Source organism: Pogoniulus pusillus, chromosome 3, assembly GCF_015220805.1.
Source record: "Pogoniulus pusillus isolate bPogPus1 chromosome 3, bPogPus1.pri, whole genome shotgun sequence".
Lineage (NCBI taxonomy): Eukaryota > Metazoa > Chordata > Aves > Piciformes > Lybiidae > Pogoniulus > Pogoniulus pusillus.
The window spans coordinates 31601593-31614567 of NC_087266.1; the positions used below are offsets into that span (position 1 = coordinate 31601593).

The following is a 12975-nucleotide window of genomic DNA, read 5'->3' on the forward strand; positions in this document are numbered from 1 at the left end:
AAAAAATCAAGGAAAAAAAAAAACCAACGAAGAGCACAATCAGATAAAAAATGAGATTAAAGAAGGTAAACAGCATAGTTGCCATTCACTCCCCACCAACCAAAATAAACTCTATGGCAAAAACAAACACATAAATGTAGAGCTACAATTTTGAGCCAGGGTTAGACTGGATGATCTCAAGAGGTCCTTCCTAAACAGAGCTACTGTATAATATGTATCAATTGGACCAAGACCAAAATGTTGAATGCTCACTGTATTTGCTCAGTCAAGGAATTCTTATTCTGTGTTGTAGTTCTAAACCTTTAAAGTGGACAAAAGCCCTGAGATCATCTGTCTAAGAATAGTATCATGTCCAAAAAGTAAGGCCAAGGAAATTGATATATAGCAAGCATGACAGAAAGGGACTTCTACACAGAAGAACACAGATATGGTAGAAAAGTATTTACAAAGGCAGCAAAATTGGAGGGCACACTCTCATATTTAGAAACAGACAAGAAACATAAAATAAAAATGGAATCACAGAACCATACAATCATTTTGGTTGGAAATAACCTTGAAGACCACTGGGATCAATGAAAGCATGTTTCTTAATACCACATCTGTGTATCTTCTGAACACCACCAGGAATCACCATCCCTGTTCCAAAGCTTTAGCCACTTCCCTGAGTAGCATATTCGAATGTTTGATAACCCTTGAAAAAAACGTCTTCTAATATTGAATCTAAGCCTCCATTGAAAAGGAGACCAAGGAGGAAATACAAAATAGCGATCACAAGTCTAATGAAGTAGCAAAAGCTTCAGAACATTGGGACTTCGTGAGAAAGATTGAGGCTTGACAGACTCAGGATAAAGAGCTGACAGACACACCCATTTCCCTTATGTTTCTAAAGGGTTCACTGGAGAAAACCTAAGGTACTTGCTTGGTGGTCAAATTTGTTTGATCACTTTAACAGAGCATATGTTGCCTCTCTGGTTCTGTTTGTCATATGGGTCATCAGGATGAAATCAGATACGCCTTATGGGAAAAGAGAAAGGTTGTTCTTTCGCATGTTCCCAGACCATGATCCAAGAAATTAGTTTTTTCACAAGCACAGAGGCAAAAGAAAAGTGACAGAGAAGGAGCTCAGACCTGTATCTCAGACAGACAGAAACCAGAGCACACAGAAAACAGCAACTCAAAGGTGACAGAAAGGAAATTTCATGAAGACAAGTGATAATGATTAAGAGCATGCTTAAACTCAAATCTATCAAGATGGCTGAAGTCAAGTCTGAAAAAGACTGCCTGCGTAGATGTTTTGCAGAAACTGGGAACGTAAAGGTTTTCAGGACTTAATTAGTATGAGAACTGAACTAGTCATTCTTCTCCATTTAAACAAGTTTTACTGTAGAGATTAAACTTCAATAACTAACTGCTTTATTCTTGTAAGCATGGTATTTTTGAGACACACATTAAAAGAAGTTTAGATTCACCTCAAACTGTGTCTGACCTTATCACAGTCACATAAGACTACTGTAAATTGTAAAATCAGTATGAATCACACATTTCTGGACTCGAAGGAGATATGTAAGATGGATGTCCTCTCTATGTAGAGGCATATGGTGGTGCACATCAATGAGACAAGGAGCAGCAGCTACAAACTTGAACACAGGTTTCACATCAACATGAGGAGAAACTTCTTTACAGTGAAGATGACGGAGCATTGGAACAAGCTACCCAGAGAGGTTTTGGAATCTCCTTCTCTGGAGATTTTCAAAACCTGCCTGTATGTATTCCTGTGCAGACTACTACAGGTGATCCTGCTTGGCAATTGGGTTGGACTTGATGATCTCTGGAGGTCCCTTCCAACCTCTAAGTTTCTGTGATATGACAACACAAAATAAGCAGACTTGAATTTAACCACATCAAGTATTTGGAAGGCTAACATAGAGAAAGAAGAGTGGGGACAGTTATCTTTAATTTCAGAAATATGCCCCATCTATCCAAGAATCAAAGCCATATTGATACTGATGACTGAACTGAAAGTAGAACGATCAGTGCCACAGCATAAAAACTCAAAAAGTAGTTGCGTCTGATTGAGTACTACACCCTACCTACTATACTGCTTATGCTACCATAGATTTTTGGTGGAAGTAGCAGAGCTGGGCCATTTCACAGTGCATTGATTTACAAAACAAAACAAACCAAACCAGCCCCCCCCCCCCCAAAAAAAAAAAAAAATCAGAAAAAAAAACAAACAAAAACCACACACAAAACCCCCTTACATTATCTGTAATAGAAAAATATGAGGAGCATTTGTCTGTGCTTCTACATTAACTCTTCTCAGTCGAGGTTGAAAATAAATTGGAAATGTACATGTATGGTTATCAAAAGAAGGTTCTCAAGGAAGCATTTTGTTAGTGCTTTTAATTAATAAGTTCTCTTGAATAAGGTTTGCATCTCATCTTGATTATGCTATGGCACCAAAATACAAGATTTGAACTATGCATTTGCATTTAATTTATGACAAAAGTGATTAGTTAAGTAAACATTTACCTTTTCTGTTATTGGAAAGAGAAGTAGCACTGCGCAGACAGGTCTTGGCACCATGCTAAGCAGTTCTGGTTCCATACCATAAACATCTACAAATTGCCAGTCAGGATGTATACCTAACTGTCTAAGAAACTGGAAAATAATAGAACAGTATTAAATAACTAGACATACATCTATACATACACACACACACATATATATACACATATATATAAAAATACATACAGAACTCAACATACAATGCAAGAATCCATACTTTCCAAGACATCACCAAAATCCCCATGTTTTTCTTGAAATTAAAACCACTCCCAGAACTATTTACTACAGCATTAATGTACTTCAGCCATTTTCAGAGTGTTTTGTCACAAAACAGAAAAGTCCTGAATAGTCACTTTAATTATAAATCGTGGGTCAGAGCATATACAAATAAACTTATGATAGTATGTGGCTTCATAACAACTTCAGAATATCTCATATCAGTTCTCATCTTGGAGCTCCTGAGTGTGAATAACTCACAATAAACTGTATTTTTAGCAGACAAGAAACATATTTCAGTAAGTGTAATTTTTAAGGTGTTTTACATGAAAAACTCTTTCAAACTACGATAATGTAACATATTTTGAAGTAGATAAAGTGCTTGCTTCAAACTAGCACATATTTGATCATCATTCCTATACTACAGCTGTATGTCACAGTACAGCAAGCAATTTTGGATCTTTTACATAGTATCAACCATTTTAGAAGAGAGACTGTAGCACCTACTCAATTTTGACAACCTCTGCATACAATCGGTGCTCATTTTTTAATCAGCTAAGTTTTGTACCACAACTGCTGCAGAATCAAGAACTATATATTATTTAAAACAGTCTGAAATACTTGTTTTATCTTAGTCTAAAAGAACCTACTTAAATGCAGAAATTGTCATCACTATACATGCACCCAAGTCATACACCAATCCTGCTTTGAAATACTGCTTCTACTGGTAAAAGAAGTAGATTTTGGAGAATAAGATGAGGAACTCTGTTTATTTGCCAAAGAGATAATATTTTACAACTCCCTATTACTGAAAAAAAAAAACATATTCTATAGGAAAAACTTACCCAATCATCTGAGGTTTCTCAACATGTTCAAAAAAAGAAAGTCTGCTCCCAAATAACTGCAAATTTAAATGCCAAAAAAACATGTAGCGAGTAATAATCCTTTACCCTCTCTAATAGAAAAAAAACAATGAACTCCTAAAGAACTTCTTCAGCCAGCATTCAACAAAACTCATCTCTGCAGTTCCTGAAAGTGATACTGCAGAAGATTAAAGCAATTTGCTCATTACCTTTCTTAGAGGTGAAAGCTTACTTTAGTAAAAGCTTCATTTTAATTTCTGCCCAATGCTATTTGAGGAAATCTCTTTGCTGCAGATGTATCAATAAATATGTTTAAGGGTCACATAAGATAAGACAAAATGAAAAGGATAGATGACTCTCGCCTTTCCATAATCCACCTAGTGAACAGTTTTACACATCCACAAAAGAATACAGTAGCAGTTATGCCATGATTGAGCAGACTCATACCTACCTAGATTTAACTGTAAGAAACATAAAAACGAGTACCTTAATGAAGCAAAACACAAGAACATACAACAAAATATAAACATCTTTCTGTGGGAAGAGTAATGCATCTGGGAAAAAGAAAGCATTTATTATTTTGCATGGGTACAAAATCCCAATAAAAACAAAAACAAACAAAAAAATCCCACCGAACAGCACTCACCTAGATAAATGCCCCAAAATGAGAAGGGGTGATGCAAGAAGAATTACAAAATGCTACGAGGCAAATAAATGATTTAGACTCTTCTGTCCTGTTCTACACCAAGTAAAAAAAAATACAGCCAACACAAAGAAAAAAAACACCCCAGAAGCCTCAAATCAGCAATGTGCCCCCTAATTCCAAGAAGAGCCACACAAAGCCCTAAATGATGTACTCAACATACCTAAAACTATGCAGATACAGGGTGAACTCCCTTACTCATACTTTACAATCTAAAAAAATTGTATGTTTGATTGTACTGTAAGAGCAATGACTAGAAGCGATGGCCAGCACTAATTATCAGCAAGAGCATTGGCTTCATATGACAATGATTTTAACACACAAGCAGTCTAAAAACTTAATTATAGAATCATTTAAAAAAATACATATATTTAGGAAAATAATTAAGGAGAGACCCAAAATGGGCAAAGGAGGTAAGGAGGTATCTCTGCCTACCAAGACATTTTTTCCCATTCAGGTTGGGGGGAGGAGGTAGGGGAGAGAAAAGAAAGATACTCTTCTAAAAATTTAGCAAGTAGATGATTAATAACTGGCAGCATAAGTCCCTCTGTAAGAAAAGACTGACAGATGGTCAACAGATGAACAACAGACAGCAGGATGGGAAGCACTCTTTAAACAAATACATGGAGCTTATTTTCAGCGTGGAAACATGCAAAGAAAAAAAAAATAAATCAATTACTGACACAGCAAAATAAGTAATCTTGCATCTATGCTCTGAATGGATAAAAGGCAAGGCAAGGCTATATTTAACACGGTCTGGGAGAAGAATTTTGTAAGAATATAAACAAGTTGTTAGGAACCAGGGAAAGTTCTTTAGGAAAAAAAAAATCCACATTAAATGTGATACAGGAATGGCAGGGAAGAGATGTCACTAACAACAGCTTCAATTTTGGCAGGTTACCTGAATACCTTAACTCAAGCCTGCTTTTTTCTTTTATTTTCTTTTCTCCCTCAGATTTTTTCCTAGTTCTTTCCTAGGCTAGACAAAGATGCTCATACAAAAAGGAATCAGTTATAGACCAGAAGACGAAGCCAACTCTCACACACTGACAAAAGCATCCCTATTTTAGGACAGCAGGCAGTTCTTTATGCTTTTTAGACAGCATCATTCATAGAGAGGGACCTCTGCTGCTTTGCACTCCAATTATTCAGCATTCATAGTAGTAAGACTGCATAAAACATGCTAAAAACACATTACACAAATACATGGTTGCATTCAACTCTTGACATTTCCAATTCTTATTTATCTGTATCAGAGATATAAATATGCACAGTATCTTGCTTCCAATTGCTTATACATGATTCTTAGCAGCATACTACAAAACAATCCTTTACAGAAATAAGGGAGGCACTCAACATATTATTTTGGAGAATGATATGGATATATTTTTTTCATTCTTTCATTATGACATTTATGGAATTATAATGAAGGGATCATATTTCAACACTCTTCAGAGTAGGCATCTTTCACCTCATTAATCAAAATGACTGACACGACAAGATAGCAGCAGCTGTAGAAACTGTAGTTCTCTGTAGCAGCCACACCAGCAGAAAACACGTGGCTACATAACTTATGTGAGGTGCATTATTCTCACCAACTACTCAATGCAATGGCGTCAAGTAGTGTATCCTTATCTGGATATAACAAAGCTGTAAGTTGACATGGCTCCTTCTCTAGGAAGCAAAAGTATTAGAATGTGTGAGATGAAGAAAGGTTAAGAGAGAACACAAAAAGGAGGGTAATCAAGGAAGACATCCAATAAATGCACTTCTTTGATTTTCTACAATTGCTAGGGATCTGTCGTGGGTTGCAAGACAGTCTGAAATGACATCATGATGAAGAACAATCGGTTTGTGCTTGATGTTTTCACTCCAAAAATTTGCATGCGCTCTGACCTTTTTTATATTTTTGGTGGCAGAAGAAACTGAGAAAAAGGTGTCAGACAGCCAAATACCACCTGGTAAACAGTGGGCAGATTTTCTCGTTTTGTCTTTCATATTAGTGGGAGTCTTGGTAAGAGATTCAGAAAGAAGGGTACCACTTGTCACATCAGGACACCAGTTGAAGGCCAAAGAGAATAAACTATTCCCTGTCATCACTGTATACAAAGTGGAACTTTGTAAATGCTCTTCTAGATGAGAGATAGACTAACCATTCTATTAGACTGTAGAAGAGGAGGGGTGAAAACAAGTGTTACGACAAATTATTACTGCATGGTACATTTACCTACAATGTTAACTTACATTTAATTACAATGTCTGTTACAAAACATCATTATAGATACATGGCTGTGGTATTTCAAGTGACTGAGTGCAACTGGAAATCTTTAAAGCAAAGAAATACTCCTGTTTAGCCTCACCAGCCAATTTCTGAACTTTTAAATAACTCTAAAACACATGTGCACAAAGAGGGGTCCTATGTACGCACTAAGGATTTAGAAATTCCTAGACTTGTACTACAACATAAATGCCTTCAGATAGAGAAAAAATTTGAAGATATCTTGGAAAGATTTCACACACACTGTAACTGAGAAATGCCAGTTCTTCTCCATTATCGCTCCATCACCACAAAACCTGAAAGTCTCAAATTTACTAATTACACTTCAAAATTAGAGAGCACACAGTATGGTTAGAACACATTAAAGGACATGTACTAAATACAAGTTCACTTGCTTTTCTAGTTACTATAAAAAAAAAAAGGTAATGATTGTTGTGGAGGGCCTGTAGGCCCGAAAAGAAGCTTATTTATGCCTTGCCCTGCCTGGACATGTTTCCTGCCAGGACCCCTGTTTGTAATCAGGTTGTGCAAGCCCCCACACACCCAGCTCGTGTCTCCCTGGTGTAGGCCCATGTGATCCCCGTATTTGGGGAAGTCCAGTCAAGTGGCATTTGCCTATTATGGTAAGGTTTACCTGCCAACCTGATTGGTCATTCTAATGGCCAAGGAGCCATTAATCTAGGCCCACATTCAATAAATAGGGGTGCACAGGTAAACAACGTGCTCAGACCCCGATGGCTCAGACTCCCACGCTCAGACGCCATTGCTCACACTTGGAACCTCACTTGCAGCTCAAGACCCCTGCCTGCATACTTTAATTGCAGAGCTCGCTCAAGCCTGCCTATATATATATGTATATGTGGAGTCCATAGTCTCCCAAGCCAGCTGTGCACATCTGCACCCACAGTGTTATCAGGACCAGATCCTGTATTGCCTGCCTTTACCTATGGAGCTCAGACTCCCAGCAGCTGCACACATCCTGCATGCCCGCTGCCTTATCATTGCCTGGTAAGCGCCACTGCCGCTGAGATAACCAGGAAGCAGACTCTGAATTGTCTGCACACGAGCGGCCTGCTAGCCGCCTGAGAACCATGCTAGAGACAGCACAATATCCTACTCCTGCACCTGAGATCCTGCCTACATAACCCTGGACAGAGTATCCAGAAGAAGCCAGCAGCACCAAGGCAGAGATTGCATCCTTTGCCAGGAGAACCTGGTCAGAGACCAGTCACTTCCCCAGAAGCTGGGAAGATTCATCCTTTTCCCTCAAGCCAGGAGGATTCCAGCCTCAAAGCCCACAGGCAAAGCTCCCCTGAAGTTTGGACACCAGGCATAGGCTGTGATGTAGCCCCGGAGGGTGATTATTGATTAATAAGAATTGTGAGTAAATGCTTTAATGCCTTTGTAAATCTATGCGGCCTCTGCCATAGAGCAGAATCAGTTTCAGCCTGCACTGCTGGACAAATAGTGTATGGACCCCAAATGCTTTTTGCTGCGGGGAAAACCTCCTCTCTCTGTTTATAATTTGAATGTTTGCTAGTTAATTAATAAGTCACTGTACACATTTTATCCTAGAATGTTTTCATAATCGTGTAGAACGTACTAATATTAATACACAGTGGTTGGGGGTGGCGAGAGTTCAGGATATTGAGTTTAATAAATATATATTTTTATAGAATATTATCTCACCCCAATTAATTTCTCCTCTCTGCCAAAACTGGCATAGGTTGCAGAATACCCCACCACAACAATGAGACAATAACCAAAATAGGTTCACCGTTTGTTAAACTGTAACAACAATTCTGACTACAATCTTCAGAATCCATGCATCTTAGAGGTGTTATATTGCAGGTTTTTAAGAGCTCGCTACCACATCTAGCAAGAGCATTAACACAAGTGGTATGTTCCAAGGATAGTGTGATATTAAGTTAAATAAATAAATAAATAACATACAATTACCCCCCCTTCAACAAACAGGGAAAAAAACCTCCAGAAAACAACAAAACAAAAAAAAACCCAGCAGCCAAACACACACCTAAATGTCTGTGTAAAGAGGTACATGTATTAAATTGTTACCAGACACCTATATCATAACTATTAGGAGCACACCATTATTTTAATAATCCTAACAAATTCTAGAATATTTTACACAGCACATCACAGAGTACCATAAGAAAGTCTGTCCTTGCAATTAATGCAGTAAGATTCTTTAAAAAACACTTTTGCAACTTCATTTGCATCTCAAATTACTATTGTTATTTGAAACACAAGTAGGTTATGAGTAACTTGTGAGTAACAGCCCTGTTGTTATGCAGGTTACCACTGTACTCATATGATTAATAGAACAATGATTAAAATGTAAGATGCTTTTAACTCTGATAGTTTTTTTTTTCATTTTTTAAAAATACCTCTCAGTCTAGATAATAACAACCACTGCTCAGTTAATACTAGCAAAATGCAGTGAAGAAGGAAATCTCACCATTCTAAAATGGCCTCTCCTGTAAAGAAACATTAAAAAGAAAATCCTTGTGTAGTAGAAGTTCCTTTAATCTGTGATTACCCACAATTGATATCATCCATCATAAGTGCAAAGTCAGTAGGCAACAAGAGACAGATTTTGAACAATCCTGAATTGTTCATTTAATGTTTTTTCTAGGATTTCCTTCATATATTGATGCTGCAACAACTGTAAAATTACTTGTCTTAAGAAACCATGAAACCAAGTACAAAATCACCCAGCATCAAACAATCTTTTGCTCTCTTGCAGACTCAATTAGTATATCACAGCCATAATAACAACAAAAAAATTACATTTTTCACACACAAACATTCCTAATTCCCCAAATATTTCAACAACATAGTTTTAACAATGTAACTTTACTGCTGGAAGCTTCAGTTTTTTGACTTAAAAAGGCATCCTTATCAACAGACCTGCTGGGATCTACATCTGATGCCTCATGCTTATTAAAGATACTCACAATTATCACTGAGAACATGATGCAAGCTTGGAGTACTTCTTACTTCCTCTCAGCTAAAGTTTATCTAATGCTTATATTATTTTGTGGACTACAAGCTTCTTTTCTCTAGTGTGCATTTTACTATGCTAACAAAAAACATCAATAACAAATCATGCAGAAATTGTCATTAATAAAGTGACAATACGGTAAAATAACATTACTTCTTATGGCCAACCAAAGAAGAGACTGAGACACAGTGATGTAAACAGATTCATACAAATGCACAAAGCTATTACATACAGATCCAGACCTAGCACATACTACATATAAAATTATGTTTTAATCGTGAATTAATGAATTTAAATTCACCTCGAAACACGTAGTTATGTTTCATTAATAGCCACATCAGATCACATTTATTATGTGATCTGTACTGTTTTTGCCTTCATATCGTACCTTTACATGACACTAACTATGTATTGGAAGGTTTCAGAGGCGGTAGAAGTCTGATGGTAGAAACCCATAGGAGAGGAAGTGGTTACTTTCATTGGAGAAGTCTTTACTACATGAAAACAATGGGCCATAAAGCTGTAGAAAGACTAAAGGTTACCTCAAATAAAAGCTCCTTACCTGATTCGTGACCTGAAAAGAAAGCATAAAATAGAGCAGAGTTAAGACCCCAGTCAGATCAGTTCCACGTCCCCACCAGCCACCCCTCAGCCCGCGATGCTACACCCGGAGCGGCCCTCGGCCCCCTCCCCTCTGCCGTCCTGCCTTCCTTCCTCCGTCCCTCCAACAGCCCGGCACACAAGCCTGCAGATGCTCCCGCGCACCCGGCAATTCCCCCACCACCCCCAAGCCGGGCACTCACGTCGGGATTGGCCTCCAGGGGCAGCCAGCGGTGGGGTTCCATTGCGGCGGTGGCGGGGCGGCTCCCGGTACCGGCACTAGGCTGAACCTCGCACACAGCTCTGACAGCGCCTTACACCGCCTCGCCTCAGATCTGACCCGAGGCCGTACCACCGGGAATGTGGGGTGGGGGCAGGGAAAGAAACTAACCCTCCCGCGCCTCCAAGCACACCTCTTGCCCTCTCCGGAACGGCAGGTGGAAACTACCCACACAACGGTGAAAACCTTCCGCCTGGGTGCTTCCAAACAAACACAGACGGAAGATAGTCCCTCCCCACCCCCTTGGCTCCCCCCCGGCAATAGACTCTCCGAGCAGGGCAAGGGGTGGTGTCTCGACCGCCCCTCCCCATGCTGGCTCGCAAGTGCCGGAGCCTGCGTAGCGGGCCGGAGCCACTGGGAGGCACCCTACTACCCCTTGGTCTCTCCGAGGCGGGTGTGCTGGGAACAGCCGGTCCCTTCCGACACGGGCACCAGCAGCTAAAGCGACAGTGAGGTAGAGCCCTCAGAAAAATACACCCAGGGAGCCAGACAGGACAAAGGGATTAAAGCAGAGGTAAAGCAGTGGCAAGGAGCTACCACTACATCACTCAAGAAGACTTCGGTGCATGTAGCTGTGAGCTAGTGAGCAAGTGGTGAGCTCTCCAAACTCCAAAAACTACTAGAATATGCACTAAAACCAATTTAAAATCCTCATGCTTTCCCATCTCGGGAGCATAAACGTACCATTTCTTGGCCCTTTGTCTAAGATGAAGCACAGTGTAATACATACATCTGATACACAGTGCAATATACATTTTATGCATCAGATTTAGCATTATGCCTTCTTTCAAGTTAATTTTAGAAAAGCTAAAAATGAAAGACTGCACCTGCTTTTGGCCTTCAGTCCTCCCAAACTACTTCTGTTCATCACTCTGTGGACAGCAGCTGACCTATGCAGCCGCTTGCAGCACTTGCATGGGCCTGGCATTTTCAGAGGTGTGTCTTCGGACAAGGATTTTGTAAAAGCCCATAAGCTAGACCCTGCAGGCCTGCACAGCAGATCTGGGCCAGCGAGAAACAGGTGGCTGAACATGCAGGTACATCTAGGGTGAGCAGAAAGGGCACAGGGAATTAAAAAAAAGTCAGTATACAGACAAACTAGACTCCCATGAGAGAAAGCAGTAGCATCGTGTGAGCAAACTGTGTTTCTGGGTACTGTGGAGGTGGGAACACAGACGTGCCAGGTTGCCAGGAAGGCAGGGTGCTAGGGGCCGAGGTTTGAGAGAAATCCAGACTTTATCCTGTCAGCCTGAAGAGCTTTTGAAAGAATTTGGTGTCGTTCTTTAGATCTAGAGTGTTAATGCAAATCACCCCTTTCTGTGTCAATCAACTATATGCCTGTGTTGGAAACTTCTGTACTGACCTATCAGCAACGCTGTGGTATGTCTCCTCTTCAGCAATTCAGTCTACTTGTGTATCATAAGATTTGTTGTCTAGGTTCTACACCAAATGTCTCATCATACTAAGTTCCAGGGCCTTACATAACTAAAAAAAGGAGACTGTGCTGTCAGATTGCCACCAGTCTCCATCAACCTTCCTCTGCCACTAAAAGCTTCATAAAGCACACTTTAAGATGGCAACATTTTCTAAGGACATACAGTTTAATACTGGGGATGGGCAGAGAACCCAAGACCATTACATATTTCACCACCTTCTGTTCCAAATTCAAAGAACTAAATGCATGTCTACATGTTGATAACAATAACCTCAAAAGAACTCCAAATTTCACTAAATGTTTCTGTAATTACCAAACCACCAAGATACTCAACTTCACATCCACACATCTTGGATAAAGAATGATAAGTAACATAATGAGTATTACTCATAGTGCTAAAGGCACTTCCAAGAGACTTGAAAACAATACGTAAAGTTGTCTGGGTAACAAGTATGTAATAGAGTTACCTAAGCTAAGAACAAAGAGATTGTCAAATTCCTTGTTATCAGAGACAGATCTTTCTAGTACATAGATCACTCCTGTTTTGATAATCATGAGGTCATAAAAACACATACTACTTACAAACATTTGGACATTTTATTAGATACTGTAAAAATGGGAGAGGCTAAGACCAGATAGGCCATAAATGTATAAAGCTCATAAACACACACCATGTTCCAGAGTACCTTTTTCCTAAAATACATTCTAAATCCTTTCATTAGCAATTACTAAAAATGTATTTGAAACAAGCCAAAAAACATTGCATGACCTTTAATTACTTTGTCAGAGATTGTAACATTACAGTGTAAAAAAGCAAACAAACAAAAACCTCTCAACCAACAAAGAACCACCAACCAAAAAAAAACCCACATAGGCTAAAAGCAAATGTAAAACTGATTATTAGAGACATGTAAGAATATTTGCAATTTTTAGAAGGTGAAAATGCTTCAAAGCAGTATGCTTTTAGGGCTTCATCCACAACCCAAATTTAATTAAGTTCAGTAAAA

The 12975-nt window shown here is 39.1% G+C and overlaps 1 protein-coding gene across 1 annotated transcript in view; it reads right to left on the reverse strand.

Moving 5' to 3' along the window:
* The window catches only part of UCHL3 (ubiquitin C-terminal hydrolase L3), a 45030-nt gene extending 34295 nt beyond the window's left edge, over nt 1-10735 (reverse strand). Inside the window, exons 1-3 of the mRNA XM_064173989.1 lie at nt 10457-10735; nt 10216-10227; nt 2533-2661 (exon numbers count right to left, since the gene is read on the reverse strand). Coding sequence (XP_064030059.1) covers nt 2533-2661; nt 10216-10227; nt 10457-10498 — 183 coding nt within the window. The 5' untranslated portion in view covers nt 10499-10735. The remainder of the gene's footprint in view (nt 1-2532; nt 2662-10215; nt 10228-10456) is intronic.
* Between the last annotated feature and the right edge of the window lie 2240 nt (nt 10736-12975).